This window comes from Orcinus orca, chromosome 15 (assembly GCF_937001465.1).
Source record: "Orcinus orca chromosome 15, mOrcOrc1.1, whole genome shotgun sequence".
NCBI classification, from domain to species: Eukaryota; Metazoa; Chordata; class Mammalia; order Artiodactyla; family Delphinidae; genus Orcinus; species Orcinus orca.
This window is the reverse complement of record NC_064573.1, coordinates 41,166,482-41,190,196: the sequence shown is the minus strand read 5'-3', so window position 1 is coordinate 41,190,196 and position 23,715 is coordinate 41,166,482. Positions and strand designations below refer to the sequence as shown.

General features: G+C 38.2%; 1 protein-coding gene across 6 annotated transcripts in view; it reads right to left on the bottom strand.

Annotated features, from left to right (window-relative positions):
* Positions 1-13,187: 13,187 nt before the first annotated feature.
* The window catches only part of NOL4 (nucleolar protein 4), a 400,768-nt gene continuing 390,240 nt past the window's right edge, over positions 13,188-23,715 (bottom strand). For all 6 annotated transcript variants that reach the window (XM_049697981.1, XM_004273705.3, XM_004273706.3 and 3 more), the window contains one exon: positions 13,188-15,117. In XM_049697981.1, coding sequence (XP_049553938.1) covers positions 14,924-15,117 — 194 coding nt within the window. In that variant the 3' untranslated portion in view covers positions 13,188-14,923. The remainder of the gene's footprint in view (positions 15,118-23,715) is intronic.

Here is a 23,715-nt window from a genome sequence, read left to right as displayed (position 1 = left end):
GTTCGCATACACTATTTGTTTTTCACTTTCTGACTTACTTCACTCTGTATGACAGACTCTACATCCACCTCATTACAAATAACCCAATTTCGTTTATTTTTATGGCTGAGTAATATTCCATTGTATATATGTGCCACATCTTCTTTATCCATTCATCTGTCGATGGACACTTAGGTTGCTTCCATGTCCTGGCTATTGTAAATAGTGCTGCAGTGAACATTGTGGTACATGACTCTTTTTGAATTATGGTTTTCTCAGGGTGTATGCCCAGTAGTGAGATTGCTGTGTCATATGGTAGTTCCATTTTTAGTTTTTTAAGGAACCTCCATACTGTTCTCCGTAGTGGCTGTATCAATTTACATTCCCACCAACAGTGCAAGAGGGTTCCCTTTTCTCCACACCCTCTCCAGCATTTATTGTTTCTAGATTTTTTGATGATGGCCATTCTGACTGGAGTGAGGTGATACCTCATTGTAGTTTTGATTTGCATTTCTCTAATGATTAGTGAAGTTGAGCATCCTTTCATGTGTTTGTTGGCAATCTGTATATCTTCTCTGGAGAAATGTCTATTTAGGTCTTCTACCCATTTTTGGATTGGGTTGTTTTTTATATTGAGGGGCATGAGCTGCTTGTAAATTTTGGAGATGAATCCTTTGTCAGTTGCTTCATTTGCAAATATTTTCTCCAATTCTGAGGGTTGTCTTTTCATCTTGTTTATGGTTTCCTTTGCTGTGCAAAAGCTTTGAAGTTTCATTAGGTCCCATTTGTTTATTTTTGTTTTTATTTCCATTTCTCTAGGAGGTGGGTCAAAAGAGATCTTGCTGTGATTTATGTCATACAGTGTTCTGCCTATATTTTCCACTAAGAGTTTTATAGTGTCTGGCCTTACATTTAGGTCTTTAATCCATTTTGAGTTTATTTTTGTGTATGGTGTTAGGGAGTGTTCTAATTTCATTCTTTTACATGTACCTGTCCAGTTTTCCCAGCACCACTCATTGAAGATGCTGTCATTTCCCCAGTGCATATTCTTGCCTCCTTATCAAAGACAAGTGACCATATGTGTGTGGGTTTATCTCTGGGCTTTCTATCCTGTTCCATTGATCTATGTTTCTGTTTTTCTGCCAGTACCATACTGTCTCACTACTGTAGCTTTGTAGTATAGTCTGAAGTTGGGAGCCTGATTCATCCAGCTCCATTTTTCTCAAGATTGCTTTGGCTATTCGGGGTCTTTTGTGTTTCCATACAAATTGTGAAATATTTTGTTCTAGTTCTGTGACAAAAGCCATTGGTAGTTTGATAGGAATTGCATTGAATTTGTAGATTGCTTTCAGTATTATAGCCATTTTCATAATGTTGATTCTTCCAATCCACGAACATGGTATATCTCTCCATCTGTTAGTATCATCTTTAATTCCTTTCATCAGTGTCTTATAGTTTTTTGCATACAGGTCTGTTGTTTCCTTAGGCAGGTTTATTCCTAGGTATTTTATTCTTTTTGTTGCAATGGTAAATGGCAGTGATTCCTTAAATTCTCTTTTAGATTTTTCATCATTAGTGTATAGGAATGCAAGAGATTTGTGTGCATTAATTTTGTATCCTGCTACTTTACCAAATTCATTGATTAGCTCTAGTAGTTTTCTGGTAGCATCTTTAGGATTCTCTATGTATAGTATCATGTCATCTGCAAACAGTGACAGCTTTACTTCTTCTTTCCCAATTTGGATTCCTTCTTCTTCCCTGATTGCTGTGGCTAAAACTTCCAAAACTATGTTGAAAAACTTTCAAAACTATGTTGAATCAAGAGTGGTGAGAGTGGACAACCTTGTCTTGTTCCTGGTCTTAGACGAAATGCTTTCAGTTTTTCACCATTGAGAATAGTGTTGGCTCTGGGTTTGTCATATATGGCCTCTATTATGTTGAGGAAAGTTCCCTCTATGCCTACTTTCTGGAGGGTTTTTCTCATAAATAGGTGTTGAATTTTGTCGAAAGCTTTTTCTGCATCTATTGAGATGATCATGTGGTTTTTATGCTTCAATTTGTTAATATGGTGTATCACATTGATTGATTTGCATATATTGAAGAAACCTTGCTTTCCTGGGATAAATGCCACTTGATCATGGTGTATGATACTTTTAATGTGCTGTTGGATTCTGTTTGCCAGTATTTTGTTGAGGACTTTTCATCTATGTTCATCAGTGATATTGGCATTTAGTTTTCATTCTCTGTGACACCTTTGGTTTTGGTATCGGAATGATGTTGGCCTTGTAGAATGAATTTGGGAGTGTTCCTCCCTCTGCTATATTTTGGAAGAGTTTGAGAAGGATAGGTGTTAGCTCTTCTCTAAATGTTTGATAGAATTTGCCTGTGAGGCCATCTGGTCCTGGGCTTTTGTTTGTTGGAATATTTTTAATCACAGTTTCAATTTCAGTGCTTGTGGTTGGTCTGTTTATATTTTCTATTTCTTCCTTGTTCAGTCTTGGAAGGTTATGCTTTTCTAAGAATTTGTCCATTTCTTCCAGGTTGTCCATTTTAGTGGCATATAGTTGCTTGTAGTAATCTCTTATGATCCTTTGTATTTCTGCTGTGTCAGTTGTTGCTTCTCCTTTTCCATTTCTAATTTCTATTGATTGAGTCTTCTCCCTTTTTTCTTGATGAGTCTGGCTAATGGTTTATCAATTTTGTTTACTTCTCTAAGAATCAGCTTATACTTTTTTTGATCTTTGCTATTGTTTCCTTCATTTCTTTTTCATTTATTTGTGATCTGATCTTTATGATTTCTTTTCTTCTGCTAACTTTGGGTTTTTTTGTTCTTCTTTCTCTAATTGCTTCAGGTGTGAGGTTAGGTTGTTTATATGAGATGTTTCTTGAGGTAGGATTGTATTGCTATAAACTTCCCTCTTAGAACTGCTTTTGCTGCATCCCATAGGTTTTGGGTCTTTGTGTTTTCATTGTCATTCGTTTCTAGATATTTTTTGATTTCCTCTTTGATTTCTTCAGTGATCTCCTGGTTATTTAGTAGTGTATTGCTTAGCCTCCATGTGTTTGTATTTTTTACAGATATTTTTCCTGAAATTGATATGTAGTCTCAAAGCATTGTTGTCAGAAAACGCTTGATACAATTTCAATTTTCTTAAATTTACCACAGCTTGATTTGTGACCCAAGATATGATCTATCCTGGAGAATGTTTCATGAGCACTTTAGAAGAAAGTGTATTCTGCTGGGTTTTTTTTTTTTTATTAATTTATTTTTGGCTGTGTTGTGTCTTCGTTTCTGAGTGAGGGCTTCCTCTAGTTGCTGCGAGTGGGGGCCACTCTTCATCGCAGTGCATGGGCCTCTCACTGTCGCAGCCTCTCTTTTTGCAGAGCACAGGCTCCAGACGTGCAGGCTCAGTAGTTGTGGCTCACGGGCCCAGTTGCTCTGTGGCATGTGGGATCTTCCCAGACCAGGGCTTGAAGCATGTCCGCTGCATTGGCAGGCAGATTCTCAACCACTTCACCACCAAGGAAGCCCCTATTCTGCTGTTTTTAGAGGGAATGTCCTATAAATATCAATTAAGTCCATCTTGTTTAATGTATCATTTAAAGCTTGTGTTTCCTTATTTATTTTCATTCTGGATGATTTGTCCATTGGTGAAAGTGGGTCTTAAAGTCCCCTACTGTGATTGTGTTACTGTTGATTTTCCCTTTTACGGCTGTTAGCATTTGCCTTATGTATTGAGGTGCTCCTATGTTGGGTCCATAAATATTTACAATTGTTATATCTTCTTCTTGGATTGATTCCCTTGATCAATAGGTAGTGTCCTTCTTTGTCTCTTGTAGTAGTCTTTATTTTAAAGTCTATTTTGTCTGATATGAAAATTGCTACTCCAGCTTTCTTTTGATTTCCATTTGCATGGAATATCTTTTTCCAACCCCTCACTTTCATTGTGTATGTGACCCTATTTTTGAAGTGGGTCTCCTGTAGACAGCATATGTACGGGTCTTGTTTTTGTATGCATTCAGCCAGTCTATGTCTTTTTGTTGGAGCATTTAATCCATTTACATTTAAGGTAGTTATCGATATGCATGTTCCTACTACCATTTTCTTAATGTTTTGGGTTTGTTTTTGTAAGTCTTTTCCTTCTCTTGTATTTCATGAGTAGAGAAGTTCCTTTAGCATTTGTTGTAAAGCTGGTTTGGTGGTGCTGAATTCTCTTACCTTTTGCTTGTCTGTAAAGATTTTAATTTCTCCGTCTAATCGGAATGAGATCCTTGCTGGTTGGAGTAATCTTCATTGTAGGTTTTTCCCTTTCATCACTTTAAATATGTCCTGCCACTCCCTTCTGGCTTGCAGCATTTCTGCTGAAAGATCAGCTGTTAACCTTATGTGGATTCCTTGTATGTTATTTGTTGTTTTTCCCTTGCTGCTTTTAATATTTTTTATTTGTATATAATTTTAGATAGTTTGAATAATATGTGTCTTGGAGTATTTCTACTTGGATTTATCCTGTATGGGAATCTCTGCACTTCCTGGATTTGATTGACTATTTCCTTTCCCATATTAGGGAAGTTTTCAACTATGATCTCTTCACATATTTTCTCGGTGCCTTTTTTTTTCTCTTCTTCTTCTGGGACCCCTGTAATTCGAATGTTGGTGTGTTTAATGTTGTCCCAGAGGTCTCTGAGACTGTCCTCAATTCTATTCATTGTTTTTTCATTATTCTGCTCTGTGGTAGCTATTTCCACTATTTTATATTCCAGGTCACTTATCCGTTCTTCTGCCTCAGTTATTCTGTGATTAATTCCTCCTAGAGAATTTTTAATTTAATTTATTGTGTTGTTCATCATTGTTTGTTGGTTCTTTAGTTCTTCTAGGTCCTTGTTTAACGTTTCTTTTATTTTCTCCATTTGGTTTCCAAGGTTTTGGATTATCTTTTCTTTACTTTCATTACTCTGAATTCTTTTTCAGGTAGACTGCCTATTTCCTCCTTATTTGTTTGGTCTGGTGGGGTTTTACCTTGCTTCTTCACCTGCTGTGTGTTTCTCTGTCTTCTCATTTTGCTTAACTTACTGTGTTTGGGGTCTCCTTTTCGTAGGCTGCAGGTTTTTAGTTTCCATTGTTTTTGGTGTCTGTCCCCAGTGACTAAGGTTGGTTCAGTGGGTTGTATAGGCCTCCTGGTGGATGGAACTAGTGCCTGTGTTGTGGATGAGGCTGGATCTTGTCTTTCTGGTGGGTAGGTCCACGTCTGGTGGTGTGTTTTGGGGTGTCTGTGACCTTATTATGGTTTTAGGCAGCCTGTCTGCTAATGGGTGGGGTTGTGTTCCTGTCTTGCTAGTTGTTTGGCATACGGTGTCCAACACTGTAGCTTGCTGGTTGTTTGGTGGAGCTGGGTCTTAGCATTGAGATGGAGATCTCTGGGAGAGCTTTCACCATTTGATATTACGTGGAGCTGGGAGGTCTCTGGTGGACCTTTCTCCTGAACTCGGCTCTTGCACCTCAGAGGCACAGGACTTACACTTGGCTGGAGCACAAAGACCCTGTCAGCCACATGGCTTCAAAGAAAAGGGAGAAAAAAAGAAAGAAAGAAAAATTAACAATAAAATAAAATAATTAAAATAAAAATTTATAAAGTTATTAAAACTAGAAAAATTAAAAAGTAATAAAGAAAGAAAGAAAGAGAGCAACCAAACCAAGAAACAAATCCACCAATGATAACAAGCACTAAAAACTATACTATAAACAAACAGACAAACAAAAAAACCCAGACAGACAGAACCCTAGGGGAAATGGTAAAAGGAAAGCTATACAGACAAAATCACACAGAGAAGCATACACATTTATGCTCACCAAAAGAGAAAAAGGAAAAAAAAATGTATCTATATATAAATAAAAGAAAAAGGAAGAGAGCAACCAAATCAATAAACAAATCTACCAATGAAAATAAACTCTAAATACTAAACTAAGATAAACATAAAACCAGAAACAAATTAGATGTGGAAAGCAAACCCCAAGTCTACAGTTGATCCCAAAGTCCACCACCTCAATTTTGGGATGATTCATTGTTTATTCAGGTATTCCACAGGTGCAGGGTACATCAAGTTGATTGTGGAGATTTAATCTGCTGCTCCTGAGGCTGCTGGGAGAGATTTCCCTTTCTCTTCTTTGTTCACACAGCTCCTGGGGTTCAGCTTTGGATTTGGCCCTGCCTCTGTGTATAGGTCGCCTGAGGGCGTCTGTTCCCTGCCCAGACAGGACGGGGTTAAAGGAGCAGCTGATTCGGGGGTTCTGGTTCACTCAGGCCGGGGGAGGGAGGGGTACAGAATGCAGGGCGAGCCTGCAGCAGTAGAGGCCAGTGTGATGTTGCAAGAGCCTGAGGCGTGCCGTGTGTTCTCCCAGGGAAATTGTCCCTGGATCGGGGACCCTGGAAGTGGTGGGCTGTACAGGTCCCTGGAGGGGTTGGTGTGGATAGTGACCTGTGCTTGCACACAGGGTGAAGGGACTTCCCAGTGTGTGGAAACCTTTCCTCCTTCACAGCTCCCTCCCACTCGTGCAGGTCCCATCCCTATTCTTTTGTCTCTGTTTTTTCTTTTTTCTTTTGCCCTACCCAGGTATGTGGGGAGTTTCTTGCCTTTTGGGAAGTCTGAGGTCTTCTGCCAGTGTTCAGTAGGTGTTCTGTAGGAGTTATTCCACATGTCAGATGTATTTTTGATGTTTTGTGGGGAGGAAGGTGATCTCCACGTCTTACTCCTCCACCATCTTGAAGGTCTCTCTCAAATGTATTTTTAAAAAAACTTGGAGAAACTACTCTTCCATGTCTGCCTGCCTGACTTCCATTCTTTGCTGTTGGTTGGATATACAGGTGCCATACTGTTTGTTTATATTTTATTCATATTTATGGGCTATGTTCATTGTTATACTTACTGTTTCTCCAAATACAGTGTGATTAGGTTCTCCCTGACATCTCTTTCCCCCTTTTTCTTTTTCTATCTAAACTCACACTTCTTCTCTTTGACCTGCATCCTGAGGGTGAGGTATTTTGAGTTCTATCTGCTTTTGTTTTGCTGAAAGTTTGGAGAGCAGGGTTCTGGGAGGTGATGCTAGCTGTTGAGATTGGGGTAACCAGTCTGTGATCATTGTCTTCTGCAATGTCATTTGTAGTCCAGTTTCATAACTCACTCCACTTAGGCAGAACTGTGTGCTATCCATATTGGGGGATAGGAAATTTAAGATTCCTAAATTCCCCAGTTTTGTGGTGGACACTCTGGAACTTCACTTTGACAGAGGCAGTGAGATCCAGTAACTCATTTCTCCTAATGCCTTCCCTTTCCTCCAGCACCTTTGCCTGTTTCCCTCTCAGAAGAGAAAATCAAATAAGACAACTGGACCTCATAAGTTTTGGCCACTGACTTATTAGTCAGGGGTGAGGAAGAGGTAAATGAGAGGAGAAAAAGGACAGGATGGGAAGGGGGCAAGGGAAATGCCGATTGAATCTCCATTTCTTTTTGTAGAAAGCATACCCTTGTATCACTGTATTCCTCTTTACTCTTCAGCTTGTCTTTTTCACCAGAGAACACATGAAATGGCAAGTCCTGATGGTGTTTCTACTTCTGGAAACTCGTCGGGAGGGCAGCAAGGGTCTTGCGTTCCTGAAGGTTGTGTACATACTTTTCCACAAGCTGGTCCACTCACCCCTCATTCTCCTTTCTTCCAACTAGAACTTTAATAGTGGGGTTTTCAACATTCCTTTCCATTCAGTCTCTTTCCTCAGATCTGTTTCCTAAGGACGAAGTCACATTAATTTGTGACATTTACTGAATCTTCACGGCTCCCACCTTTCAGTGGGCGTAGGACAAAGCCCATTCCTTTATTGCTCATATGCTACTTATGTAATACTTTTTGTTTTTCACTATTAGTTTTATTTAATTTACTTTTGGGGATGGAGGGAGGTCCTGTGATCTAGCGTTACATCATCTTCTTCCACTGAAGTTCCAGCAAATAGTCAACAGAGGTGCCAATGCACACTTACCACTGTGCGAACCTGCCAGGGTCTCTCCATCCTCGGCCGGACACAGCCAGGCTCCTTTGCATGGCAGGTCTGGCCCTGCATGATCTGGCTCCTTTATTCCTCTCCAGGAGTCAATCTCTTTTCATCTCAAACTCTGCCTTCTGGCAACACTAAACTGCTCAAGTGACTGCCCACCATGCTATTCCATGCCTCCTCCATCCTCAACTTGTGGCGTACTCTGTAGTTGAAAAATGTCTTTAACTCACGCATCTTTCATTCGTCCATCCTCCCTAAACAAACTCAACACTTTTGCCAAGTATTCCCCACAGCTCCATCTCTGTGACCAACTAGCTCCCTGCACCTACCCTCCCCCACTCTTATAGAGGTCTGTGCCCTCCTTTGACCTGTTTGGCATGTTTCTATCATTACATGTTACACTGTTTCTCTTTATCCTTTTGTATTATAACCATCTGTACCTCTGTCTCTCTCCTCCACTAGATGTGACCCCTTGAAGCAGGAATAGTTTTTCTGTATCAGAGCCTGATGCCCTGCACATAGTAGGTCAAAGAATATGCTATTCAAATGAATAAAAAATAAAACGGGCGAAGAGGCTTACTACTCTATGGGTTTAGTTCAAGACAGACCTCGGAATCCTTCCACTAGCAAAGGAACTAAGATTAAATAATCTGTTGTGGAATCTCTGGCCACTTGTTCCGTCACTGCAATGGAGTGCTTTACATGAGTAGAGGCATTTCTCATGGGGGGGCCTGGGGTAATCCATTCCCCAATAAACAAAGAAAACGAGAAGTCAACACTTTAGAGGGAAAAAATCTGGTGCCAATTCCACACTTTGAGTAATAGTATTTCCTCTCTGTGGTCTATGCTTTACTGTTTGTTTGCTTTTTCTCTCACAGCATTAAAAATGGTCTTGAATTATCTTTGATCTTCTTTCAGTGGATAGCAATTGAAAAGGAAAAAAAAAAGCACAGTAGATGAGGGGAAATAAAAATTTTAATATGTTAATAAAATAGTTTTCTCACAAAGAAATGGAGGTAAAGAGGTTTATTTTTTAAACTCATTTGATTATCCTAAATTCAATAGGTATGTTATTGCCAAACCCTTCCTTTTAAAAGACATGTCATCTAGTAACATCTAATATTAATATATCTTTTATTCAGAGTAAATAAAACACCACTGGTAATTACCACTAGAAGTTTTATGAATGTGGTTGCTTTGCTTACAGAATTTGATTAAGCTTTGGATCCTCGTGTACCTATTCTGGTCTAATGAGATGGCCTTAAACATATCTCAGAGAATTTCTTGGGCAGAAGCACTTTCTAAGAAATCAAAGTAAGGAAAGAATTCAGAGGTATTTTTGTTTAAAAGACATGTCATCTAATAACATCTAATATTAATATATCTTTTATTCAGAGTAAATAAAACACCACTGGTAATTACCACTAGAAGTTTTATGAATGTGGTTGCATTGCTTACAGAATTTGATTAAGCTTTGGATCCTCGTGTACCTATTCTGGTCTAATGAGATGGCCTTAAACATATCTCAGAGAATTTCTTGGGCAGAAGCACTTTCTAAGAAATCAAAGTAAGGAAAGAATTCAGAGGTATTTTTGTTTCATTTCCCTTGAAAGATTTAGCTGCACATTTACCATATGTATTTGTTTATTACATTTGATTTGAATGTGAGAAATTAAAGAAAAATGTCATTAAAATAATTTCCAAAAAACTATACCCTTCATAAGAAGAAAAAGTACAGATACGGCAGCTAACAATTACTTGTAAAATATTTGTGCTGCTGACTTAGGATCTTTACTACAGGTGAATGGATGAAATACAGTTGGGTACAGAGGCATATTAAAAAAAAAAAAGGGAAATTAAGATAACTAGAGTAGGCAGACTAATGCCCCCCAGAGAGAGATGTCCACATCTTAATCATCAGAACCTGTCAATATGTTTTGTTATATGTCAAATTAAGGAATTAAATTTATAGATGAAATTAAGTTTGCTAATCATCTGACTTTAAAAGAGGTTGTCCTACTTTATCCATATGGGCCCAGTGTACTCACAAGGGTCCTTAAAGGTGGAAGAGGGGGCAGAAAAGGAGGTCAGAGTTACAGAGAGATTTGAAGATGCTAAGCTCTGGCTTAGATGATGGAGGAAGGGACCCCAAGTCAAGGAATGCAGGCAGCTTTCAAGCTAGAGCAGGCCAAGAAATGGATTCTCCCCTTGAGCCACCAGAGAGGAACATATTCCTGCTGACACCTAGATTTTAGCCCAGTGAGACTTCCAACTTAGCAGACTGAAATAAATTTATAGTGTTTGTGGTAATTTGTTACAGCTGCAATAGAAAATTAATACAAGTACATTCATACAATATAATACTATAGTCATCAGAAATAATACTTAAGAAGAATACCTAGGGCTTCCCTGGTGGCGCAGTGGTTGAGAGTCTGCCTGCTGATGCAGGGGACACGGGTTCGTGCCCCGGTCTGGGAAGATCCCACATGCCGCGGAGCGGCTGGGCCCATGAGCCATGGCTGCTGGGCCTTCGCGTCTGGAGCCTCTGCTCCACGGTGGGAGAGGCCACAACGGTGAGAGGCCCACGTACCGCAAAAAAAAAAAAAAAAAAAAAAAAAGAAGAATACCTAATGATGTGGGAAGTATTCATGGTATATTGTTAGGACAGAAAATCAGATAAGGAAACACCATATACAGTAAAATCAAACAGAAGAATGTTTATATACCTGTTTAGATAAGCTCTGAAAGATATACTATAAAATGTTATTCATGGTTCTCTATGGCTGCTGGGATTATCTTTCCTTCTTTTCCTGTATTTCTCAAGTTTCTTTTGCAATCTGAAAACAAAATTAAATGTTGAAAATGATTGACCTTAAAACTGGAGATAGGTTAATCTACTAGTCACATTTTTATCTCCTTTCAAAATATTTTTAAGAAAGGAGATTTTAATCATATTTAAATGGCAAACTCCTGTATGTTAGCTTGTGCTCAATCTTTACCAAATTTCTGCATCTCAAACACAATTTAAAAGATAAACAGTATGTTAATGTATTGTTTACCTGCTTTATTTTTGGAACTTTTTCTTTACAAACTAAACTTTTGAAACCTGGGCTGTACGAAATTAGAAAATATTTTTGACATAGAAAGATAAGTCTTTGAATGGTATTTGTGTTAATGGTACCAGGATTAATCAAAAGAACCAAATAGCACCTGCCTAAGACTGAAATCTCAGGTGAACAAACTTACCTTTACGGGTTCAGCTGGATAATCCCTTTTCTCTTTCCTTACCGGATTCACTACTGGCACCCATCATTGTCTTTTTTTTTTTTTAATAAATTTATTATTTATTTATGTCTGCGTCAGGTCTTTGTTGCTGCACGCAGGCTTTCTCTGGTTGTGGTGAGTGGCGGCTACTCTTCGTTGTAGTGTGCAGGCTTTTCATTGTGGTGGCTTCTCTTGTTGCGGAGCACAGGCTCTAGGCACACGGGCTTCAGTAGTTGTGGCTCACAGCCTCTAGAGTGCAGGCTCAGTAGTTGTAACGCACGGGCTTAGTTGCTCTGCGGCATGTGGGATCTTCCCGGACCAGGGCTTGAACCTGTGCCCACTGCATTGGCAGGCGGATTTTTAACCACTGCGCCACCAGGGAAGTCCCCATTGTCTTTTTTTTTTTTTTTTAAAAGTCACTGCCTTTTCTTCCTGCTTTATGTATTTGATTTTCATTAGTGGTGGGCTTTATTGTAGTTCTTTATATTTGTAGAGAACATAAAGGAAATTAAACTTCTATAAGTGGGATAAAACTCTCCGTGTTTAGTCAGATCGTTTATTTGATGTCATAACTATTATTTAACTACACAAATAAAACTGCTAAACTTTAGCATAAACAGGCCTGGTTCCAAGTCAGTGCAGAATGTTAAGGATTTAGTACCTGGGAGGCAACAGATTGTAGCGACCAATAGGGGGTGCTCCAGCGCTAGGTCTACCTGGGTCAAATAATGGCTTCAAGTTCTCTCTAGCTCTGTGCTCCTGGCGGCAGGTTACTTCATTTTCTTGAGCCTTCTTGTAAAATGTAAAGTGACTATCCCGATCTCCTAGTGTTATTGTGAGAACTAAAGGAAATACAATGCCTTTTCCATGTGTAAATAATCAGTAAACAGTGGCTATCGTTCCTGGAATGCCCTTTTTACCAAGTGCTGTTCCTTAACACAATTTAAGAAAATTCAGTAACTGCTTGTGTTTGCATTCTCTATGGTTACTTCAAGGAATGTTTTCTTATTAAGTGTGATAAAGTAATACATATGTGACAAGAAACTGCTGCTGTATGAAAAGCTGTCAGAAGTGGCAGAAAATTCTATTTGACCTCCGTGTTTATGAGAGTTTTATATCACCTCATTTGAATGAGAATATGAACCTGCACCCAATTTCTCCAGAATGCTTTATAAAGGAGATGTGATCTCTATTCTCTTGTGACAGAGGGTTAAAAAGGACCAGAGTGTTTTCAGGTACAAGTTACAAAGGAAAAGGAAAGCAACATGGTACTTCGTTTTGGCCTTTGAGCTCTCCCCTGGAAACGACGGGAATCCTGGTACCCTCATTCTTTTACATAAATGTGCGAAAAGCAGAAGATGTGGGGGGAATTTACTCCTTGGTGGATGGATGTGGGAGTATAAGTGAAGATGGAAATGAAATGAAAACAAGAGCACCTTGCTGGAACTCCCTTTCTCTAATCCATTTGCTTTACTATCGCTATTAAGAATTTTTTATGTATAGGCTGATCTCAAACCGGGGTGTTACTTTGTTAAATAGTAACCATGCCAAAGCTTCCAATACTCTTACGACAAAACCCAAAGCATAAACAGGCACTTAAAACAGGTATGTTTCTCCCAAAATGTTAAATTAGGAGTGACTAAAAGAGCCAGATTACTCATGAAAAATGGGGAATAAAACATAAATTCTTAAATCAGATTTAAACAATCAGATGAAATACCCATGGTTTGCTAATCTGCTTTACCCCTTCTTGGAATAAATTATTTATTAGACTGAATGTGGAAGCTCTGGGGGACCTTGGGATGTTCTTGAAATATGTTTGAACTGTCAATTTGTGCTAAATGTAGGTATAAAATAACATTTCATATCATTCAGAAAGTTTATAAGGTTTCACAATCAGTGTTTTAACACAGAAATCTGTTTATTAAACCCAACAAAACAGAGAAAATTATACCAGCCCTCAGTTTTTGAATTTTCATTTAAATAAGCAAACTCTAAATCCACACCTTAAAAGATGTTTGTGCATCTATGTATTTCCAAAATACTCATATTTCAATAAGATTTTCACATTATATTCACCAACAGTATCACAAAAGTTTTTTGTTTTTTTGTTTTTTGTTTACATAACTGTAAGGAACAGTAATTCTAGAAACACTAGAAGAAAAGAGCATAGCAATGTCCACAGTTACAAGAAAAAGTGCACATTACTTGGTCACAATCACAGTCATTACTTGAAAAACTATATGTAACAAGTAGTTAAGAGATATCACTGATGTCTTCAACTTATTATCAAAAACCAAATGACATAAATTTTACATGAAATAAGGCAAATTCAGGAATGCACAAAGAACCTGTAATCCAACCGAAGCCAAACAACAGAAAAAAAGTGTACAAGAAGCGTAAACTGATGTACTCCTCCCTAAATATTTAAAAAATAGGCTTGCCTCAGTGCACAAAGAAAACACCATTCATGTGTATTCAACACTATAAAATCAGGAAGAAGGGCAAAATATGGGGAAGAGGAGGGGACAGTTCATTGTAGATTGCAGCTGCATCCACTGAGAGTTCTTTACATCATTTTTACCTACAACTGTAAATTATACAAATTATATCAGGAGAGGTAATGGTCTTTTTGGGAACTATTTCTGAAAGAGAGAAAAGAAAACTACACACAAGAGTGCAAATTTTCAGATTGTCACTTGCAACCTCTTTAACATTCAGTCATCGACATCCAATGGCTGCTAGAGGGATGCCCATAAGACAGCAGCGGCAATCTGGGGAGAGCAGCTGTAAGAAATCAAGGTGTCATTTTTTTTTTCAATGATATGTCTTTTTCAATATTAAAAAATTCTGTGGTGAAAACCGCTATGGTAAAGCTGCAATGGTGAGTGGGATGCTTGAGACCAGCATGAGTGCAGAAACGCAGACTTCTCTTGGAAGTAGTTCCTGATGCGACGATTTAAAGAACGTAGGCAAGGGTATTTTTTTCCCCCAGCATCAAGTGTTATTTTTGTAGAAAGAATTTGGAAAGAGGAGAAGGCAAAGGGAGGTGGAAAAGGTACTTACAGTAGTTTTTCAAAACAGTTTTCTTTTAGGACCTATGAAAAAGTTACCAAAGTAAAAATGACAATTCTGAATGAAAAACAAGTTTTCTTTTTATAAAAATTACATATTTTTTTAAAATACAAGATCCTTTTCATTGTTATATCCTGTAGCAATGAGAAATTTTGGCTTTTATTTTTTGCCAGATACTGCAGCTTTCAGTCCAGTAAGTCAGTAGCAAATTCCACTAATATTTCAGTTGGATCTTGAACTACTTTTTATACCACAAGCTTCTTCTGTTTTATCCTTGAATTAGGAATATACAGCCTTTTTTTTTTTGCCCCAGGTATTTATGCTGGCACACTGAAACAAAAAACAGTAGGCTGGACACATTAAAGTATCTCAAGTACTTCAGAGGCCAGAGTTCCTTTGAAGCACCTAAACACATCACTTTATGGATCAAGGACAATGTGGCATAATGGAAATATTTCTCTTAAGACTGTGCAGTAAGACCAGACGCATCTCTGCTGGGAAATCAAAACGTCATTAGTGGAAACTGCAAATTTAAACCTCAGTGAAGAGGATCGTCGCTGGACTCAGTTCTGTTGTAAAATAAGATTTTCCAGTTCATCTGCGGAACGCAATAAAAATGCAGCAGATTCCCGATATCCTGCAACCAGCTGTCTCACTGCATTGATTTCAGTTGGACTCAGCTGGGGTCTGGAGCTCGAACTGCTGGAGGATCCTGAGCTGGTCGCCAACTGCCTCTTCATGCTGAGATCAGTGGGTCCTAGAAAAAATCAGCACAAATTAGACATGGACAATTTTTCTTCTAGTATCTTGAACATGAGCACTAAATAAATTAGTGTTGATTTAATTCACCTATTCTTTCATGAGACGCTACTGATACCCTTAATCAAATACATCTGCTCTCAGAAAGATGGAAGAGCAGCACGATGGGAAAAGAGTGGCTGGATTTTCTTAGACTCCTGGCCCAGACTCTGGCGGTCACTTCTGATTGTATAAAGACAGTGAAGAAATTCTCTTAACATGTGCTTTTTGGAAAATTCAATGTTAAGTCCACCTTCCACAAGTAGAAGCTTCTCTGGAGTAGCAGAAAATGATGGAATCCCATTTTTTATTTGCTACATTCGATAACAAATAATTTGGACCCCACCAATTCAGAAATGAAAAGAGCCTACATGGTGAGGCTAATGACCCTAGATTACAAACTTTTCAATTTAGAACAGAGAAAACTGAAGACTGCGGGAGTTCGATGACACGTTTAGAGGTCAATAACTTTTAAGTGGCACAATAGGGACGTGAATTGCATATTTTTTTCATTTCAGGCCACTGCTTTTTCCACCAGGTTGATTAGTATTTAAAAATGTGAATATATTACACTGAAGTTTGCTTTCAAAGTGTATTGTAAGTATATGATTAGTACAAACCACACCACAAAGAAACTAGACTTGGAATACTGCTTTAGGTTTTTTTTTTTTTAAACATCTTTATTGGGGTATAATTGCTTTACAATGGTGTGTTAGTTTCTGCTTTATAACAAAGTGAATCAGTTATACATATACATATGTTCCCATATCTCTTCCCTCTTGCGTCTCCCGCCCTCCCACCCTCCCACCCTCCCTATCCCACCCCTCCAGGCGGTTACAAAGCACCGGGCCGATATCCCTGTGCCATGCGGCTACTTCCCACTAGCTATCTACCTTATGTTTGTTACTGTGTACATGTCCATGACTCTCTCTCGCCCTGTCACAGCTCACCCTTCCCCCTCCCCATATCCTCAAGTCCGTTCTCCAGTAGGTCTGTGTCTTTATTCCTGTCTTACCCCTGGGTTCTTCATGACATTTTTTTTCTTCTTAAATTCCATATATATGTGTTATCATACGGTATTTGTCTGTCTCTTTCTGACTTACTTCACTCTGTATGACAGACTCCAGGTCTATCCACCTTATTACAAAGAGCTCAATTTCATTTCTTTTTATGGCTGAGTAATATTCCATTGTATATATGTGCCACATCTTCTTTATCCATTCATCTGATGATGGGCACTTAGGTTGTATCCATGTCCTGGCTATTGTAAATAGAGCTGCAATGAACATTTTGGTACATGACTCTTTTTGAATTTTGGTTTTCTCAGGGTATATGCCCAGTAGTGGGATTGCTGGGTCATATGGTAATTCTATTTGTAGTTTTTTAAGGAACCTCCATACTGTTCTCCATAGTGGCTGTACCAATTCACATTCCCACGAGCAGTGCAAGAGTGTTCCCTTTTCTCCACACCCTCTCCAGCATTTATTGTTTCTAGATTTTTTGATGACGGCCATTCTGACTGGTGTGAGATGATATCTCATTGTAGTTTTGATTTGCATTTCTCTAATGATTAACGATGTTGAGCATTCTTTCATGTGTTTGTTGGCAGTCTGTATATCTTCTTTGGAGAAATGTCTATTTAGGCCTTCTGCCCATTTTTGGATTGGGTTGTTTGTTTTTTTGTTATTGAGCTGCATGAGCTGCTTGTAAATTTTGGAGATTAATCCTTCGTCAGTTGCTTCATTTACAAATATTTTCTCCCATTCTGAGGGTTGTCTTTTGGTCTTGTTTATGGTTTCCTTTGCTGTGCAAAAGCTTTGAAGTTTCATTAGGTCCCATTTGTTTATTTTTGTTTTTATTTCCATTACTCTAGGAGGTGGGTCAGAAAGGATCTTGCTGTGATTTATGTCATAGAGTGTTCTGCCTATGTTTTCCTCTAAGAGTTTGATAGTTTCTGGCCTTACATTTAGGTCTTTAATCCATTTTGAGCTTATTTTTGTGTATGGTGTTAGGGAGTGATCTAATCTCATACTTTTACATGTACCTGTCCAGTTTTCCCAGCACCGCTTATTGAAGAGGCTGTCCTTTCTCCACTGTACATTCCTGCCTCCTTTATCAAAGATAAGGTGTCCATATGCACATGAGTATATCTCTGGGCTTTCTATCCTGTTCAATTGATCTATCTTTCTGTTTTTGTGCCAGTACCATACTCTCTTGATTACTGTAGCTCTGTAGTACAGTCTGAAGTCAGGGAGCCTGATTCCTCCAGCTCCTGTTTTCATTCTCAAGATTGCTTTGGCTATTCGGGGTCTTTTGTGTTTCCATACAAATTATGAAATTTTTTGTTCTAGTTCTGTGAAAAATGCCAGTGGTAGTTTGATAGGGATTGCATTGAATCTATAGATTGCTTTGGGTAGTAGAGTCATTTTCACAATGTTGATTCTTCCAATGCAAGAACATGGTATATCTCTCCATCTGTTTGTATCAGCTTTAATTTCTTGCATCAGTGTCTTATAATTTTCTGCATACAGGTCTTTTGTCTCCTTAGGTAGGTTTATTCCTAGATATTTTATTCTTTTTGTTGCAGTGGTAAATGGGAGTGTTTTCTTGATTTCACTTTCAGATTTTTCATCATTAGTATATAGGAATGCCAGAGATTTCTGTGCATTAATTTTGTATCCTGCTACTTTACCAAATTTATTGATTAGCTCTAGTAGTTTTCTGGTAGCATCTTTAGGATTCTCTATGTATAGTATCCTGTCATCTGCAAACAGTGACAGCTTTACTCCTTCTTTTCCGATTTGGATTCCTTTTATTTCCTTTTCTTCTCTGATTGCTGTGGCTAAAACTTCCAAAACTATGTTGAATAAGAGTGGTGAGAGTGGGCACCCTTGTCTTCTTCCTGATCTTAGTGGAAATGCTTTCAGTTTTTCACCATTGAGGATGATGTTGGCTGTGGGCTTGTCATATATGGCCTTTATTATGTTGAAGAAAGTTCCCTCTATGCCTACTTTCTGCAGGGTTTTTATCATAAATTGGTGTTGAATTTTGTCAAAAGCTTTGTCTGCATCTATTGAGATGATCATATGGTTTTTCTCCTTCAATTTGTTAATATGGTTTATCACATTGATAGATTTGCGTATATTGAAGAATCCTTGCATTCCTGGAATAAACCCCACTTGATCGTGGTGTATGATCCTTTTAATGTGCTGTTGGATTCTGTTTGCTAGTATTTTGTTGAGGATATTTGCATCTATGTTCATCTGTGATATTGGCCTGTAGTTTTCTTTCTTTGTGACATCCTTGTCTGGTTTTGGTATCAAGGTGATGGTGGCCTCGTAGAAGGAATTTGGGAGTGTTCCTCCCTCTGCTATATTTTGGAAGAGTTTGAGAAGGATAGGTGTTAGCTCTTCTCTAAATGTTTGCTAGAATTCACCTGTGAAGCCATCTGGTCCTGGGCTTTTGTTTGTTGGAAGATTTTTAATCACAGTTTCAATTTCAGTGCTTGTGATTGGTCTCTTCATATTTTCTATTTCTTCCTGATTCAGTCTTGGCAGGTTGTGCATTTCTAAGAATTTGTCCATTTCTTCCAGATTGTCCATTTTATTGGCATAGAGTTGCTTGTAGTAATCTCTCATGATCTTTTTTATTTCTGCAGTGTCAGTTGTTACTTCTCCTTTTTCATTTCTAATTCTATTGATTTGAGTCTTCTCCCTTTTTTTCTTGATGAGTCTGGCTAGTGGTTTATCTATTTTGTTTACCTTCTCAAAGAACCAGCTTTTAGTTTTATTGATCTTTGCTATTGTTTCCTTCATTTCTTTTTCATTTATTTCTGATCTGATTTTTATGATTTCTTTCCTTCTTCTAGCTTTGGGGTTTTTTGTTCTTCTTTCTCTAATTGCTTGAGGTGCAAGGTTAGGTTGTTTATTCGGGATGTTTCCTGCTTCTTAAGGTGAGCTTGTATTGCTATAAACTTCCCCCTTAGAACTGCTTTTGCTGCATCCCATAGATTTTGGGTCGTTGTGTCTCCATTGTCATTTGTTTCTAGGTATTTTTTTATTTCCTCTTTGATTTCTTCAGTGATCACTTCGTTATTAAGTAGTGTATTGTTTAGCCTCCATGTGTTTGTATTTTTTACAGATCTTTTCCTGTAATTGATATCTAGTCTCATGGCGTTGTGGTAGGAAAAGATACTTGATGCAATTTCAATTTTCTTATATTTACCAAGGCTTGATTTGTGACCCAAGATATGATCTATCCTGGAGAATGTTCCATGAGTACTTGAGAAAAATGTGTATTCTGTTGTTTTTGGATGGAGTGTCCTATAGATATCAATTAAGTCCCTCTTGTTTAATGTATCATTTAAAGCCTGTGTTTCCTTATTTATTTTCATTTTGGATGATCTGTCCATGGGTGAAAGTGGGGTGTTAAAGTCCCCTACTATGAATGTATTACTGTCTATTTTCCCTTTTATGGCTGTTAGTATTTGCCTTATGTATTGAGGTGCTCCTATGTTGGGTGCATAAATATTTACAATTGTTATATCTTCTTCTTGGATCAATCTCTTGATCATTATGTAGTGTCCTTCTTTGTCTTTTCTAATAGTCTTTATTTTAAAGTCTATTTTTTCTGATATGAGAATTGCTACTCCAGCTTTCTTTTGTTTTCCATTTGCATGGAATATCTTTTTCCATCCCCTTACTTTCAGTCTGTAAGTGTCTCTAGGTCTGAAGTGGGTCTCTTGTAGACAGCATATATAAGGGTCTTGTTTTTGTATCCATTCAGCCAATCTGTGTCTTTTGGTGGGAGCATTTAGTCGATTTACATTTAAAGTAATTATCGATATGTATGTTCCTCTTCCCATTTTCTAAATTGTTTTGGGTTCATTATTATAGGTCTTTTCCTTCTCTTCTGTTTCTTGTCTAGAGAAGTTCCTTTAGCATTTGTTGTAAAGCTGGTTTTGTGGTGCTGAACTCTCTTAGTTTTTGCTTGTCTGTAAAGGTTTTAATTTCTGCATCAAATCTGAATGAGATCCTTGCTGGGTAGAGTAATCTTGGTTGCAGGTTTTTCTCCTTCATCACTTTCAGTATGTCCTGCCACTCCCTTCTGGCTTGCCGGGTTTCTGCTGAGAGATCAGCTGTTAACCTTATGGGGATTCCCTTGTATGTTATTTGTTGTTTTTCCCTTGCTGCTTTTAATATGCTTTCTTTGCATTTAATTTTTGACAGTTTGATTAATATGTGTCTTGGAGGATTTCTCCTTGGATTTATCCTGTATGGGATTCTCTGTGCTTCCTGGACTTGATTAACTATTTCCTTTCCCATATTAGGGAAGTTTTCAACTATAATCTCTTCAAATATTTTCTCAGTCCCTTTCTTTTTCTCTTCTTCTTCTGGAACCCCTATAATTCGAATGTTGGTGCATTTAATGTTGTCCCAGAGGTCTCTGAGACTGTCCTCAGTTCTTTTCATTCTTTTTTCTTTATTCTGCTCTGCAGTAGTTATTTCCACTATTTTATCTTCCAGGTCACTTATTCATTCTTCTGCCTCAGTTATTCTGCTATTGATCCCATCTAGAGTACTTTTAATTTCCTTTATTGTGTTGTTCATTGTTGCTTGTTTCATCTTTAGTTCTTCTAGGTCCTTGTTAAATGTTTCTTGCATTTTGTCCATTCTATTTCCAAGATTTTGAATCATGCTTACTATCATTATTCTGAATTCTTTTTCAGGTAGACTGCCTATTTCCTCTTCATTTGTTAGGTCTGGTGCATTTTTATCTTGCTCCTTCATCTGCGGTGTGCTTTTCTGTGTTCTCATTTTGCTTATCTTACTGTGTCTGGGGTCCCCTTTTTGCAGGCTGCAGGTTCATAGTTCCTGTTGTTTTTGATGTCTGTCTCCAGTGGCTAAGGTTGGTTCAGTGGGTTGTGTAGGCTTCCTGGTAGAGGGGACTAGTGCCTGTGTTGTGGTGGATGAGGCTGGATCTTGTCTCTCTAGTGGGCAGGTCCACGTCTGGTGGTGTGTTTTGGGGTGTCTGTGGACTTATTATGATTTTAGGCAGCCTCTCTGCTAATGGGTGGGGTTGTGTTCCTGTTTTGCTAGTTGTTTGGCATAGGTTGTCCAGAACTGTGGCTTGCTGGTCGTTGAGTGAAGCTGGGTGCTGGTGTTAAGATGGAGGTCTCTGGGAGATTTTCGCTGTTTGATATTATGTGGAGCTGGGAGGTCTCTTGTTGACCAGTGTCCTGAAGTTGGCTCTCCCACCTCAGAGGCAGAGCCCTGACTCCTGGCTGGACACCAACAGCCTTTCATCCACATGGCTGTTCTATCCTCACCCACCAGCTCCAGCCTTGATGGCCTCCTCCTCGGTGAGAATCGCAGCTTCACCACTTACTAGCTGTGTGATCTTAGGCAGCTTACTTAACCTCTCTATGCCCTAGTTTCCAATTCTGGAATACCTCAGATTCTGACCGTCCCTGCATGCTGCTGCTGGCTGGTCCCTGTCCCTGGGTCGTGGACCCAGTGAGATCCAGAGAAAGAAGTCCCGCAACTTAGCAGCCAGCTGCGTCCACTCGTCCGCTCCTGCTTTAGGTATTGTTAAATACCTATTTAACAGTATTTATTTGCACAAAACACTCATGTGTCAACACTTTTTCCTCACATATATTTAACTAAATCATATAGGTCTGCTTTTTGATGACATTTTTGTAAATTTTTACTGAAAAAGAATTGATTAAGTGATTTAAAACTCTTGAAGCATTTGTGTTAAGATTCTTTGTATGATTACTCTTAGATTATTATATTAGGTATTTATTGTATACCTAAGCATTCATTCTTATATTTCTTATCTTTCGTTAAGCAATTGCTATAATTATTAAATTTGCAGTAATAAATTTAAAATCCTTGAAAAAATATTAAGCACATAACTAAAGGCATGTTCCAAAACTGTAGTGATTCTATAACTTGAAAGTATTTTAACAGATTTTTTCCTAAACATGTTATAAATTTTCAGATAGTAGTATTCATTTCATGAACTAAAATGAAGGTTGTTATTTTATCCTCTAGTTCTTCTTGAGGCATAATGGAGACAGGTCAAGATCCATCCCCTTACACCCTCTCCCCCAAAGGGAGAGAAGGACTTCTGTCAGCTAGGAGGCAGATGTCCCATAAGAGGGAAGTAGCTTCACTTGGAATTTAATTAGGAGAGAGACAGAAGTAGCACTCAAACTCTGACATCTGAGAGAAACTTATCTCCACTTCTGCCATGGCCTTTTCAAAGCTTTGGTTTTCTAGCAGGAGTCGGCTGCCATTTGTTCTCCTGTTCACAAAATCATGACACAGATATAACAAGCCGAAAGGGAGAGATGCAGGCATGTTACACTTGCAAATAGGAATACCGTACAAGCAAACCATTAACAGCAACTGTTTGGGAAATTCTGAGCGGATTAAGAAACCATCATGACATAATAGGAGTTTGGGTCTCTGAAAGAACCAACTTTAAATTTTACTTCTTTCCTTTACATTCAAGAATCCTAGTACAAATCTTATTTATCTATATATTTATTTATTTGAAGTATAGGTGACCTACAATGTGTTAGCTTCTGCTGTACAGAAAAGTGATTCATATATATATATATATATATATGTGTGTGTGTGTGTATATATATATATATATATATATATATATATACACACATATACATATATTCTTTTTCATATTCTTTTCCATTATGGTTTATCACAGGATATTGAATACAGTTCTCTGTGCTATACAGTAGGACCTTGTCGTTTATCTATTCTATATATAATAGTTTGCATCTGCTAATCCCAAACTTCCAACCCATCCCTCCCCCACCTCCCTCCCCCATTGGCAACTGCAAGTCTGTTCTCTACCTAGTACAAATCTTTATGAAAGAATTTTCCTCTCAGTTATGTAGATACCTAGTGTCTGGCTGATTGTCATTATGTCATTAGAAGGTGTAACATTTTGTGATGGTTTTGCTGTCCTGCCAAGTTGCTGACTAGCATCTTGAACTGGAATTGAGAAAGGGTGGGGTGAGGGCTCCGGTTCTTTTTGGGGTGAGATAGGTTGTGCTTTTATTCTAATATTGCAGTTCATGGATTATTCTCCACCTCTGGCTCAAAGGTCTACACCTCCAAACTGAGACATGGCTTTCGCTTTCTTTCAGATTTTTATTAACATAGGGAAACTCTAGATAGCTCAGTAATTGAGAAGCCATTCACAGCTCTGCTAGTTTTTGTTCTGGAAGAAAGTTAACTTCATTATCTTGGTTTCTTTTAGATCTACAGGATCAGGGTTGAGAATATAAATCAAAAGTACAAGAAATTCTTTTTGCTGAATGTTGATTATTCAGATCATCAAAGTTATGAGGTTGGATAGTGAAGCAAAAAAAATAAAATTAAAATATTCACAAATGAATAAATTATTTAACTAGTGACTGCTCAAACAGTCCTTCCCTGTTTGTCACTAATTTTCATTTCTGCCTCTTTGAGTCAATGTCATACTTGACTGGTTTGGCCTAACTCAAACAATACAATGTAAT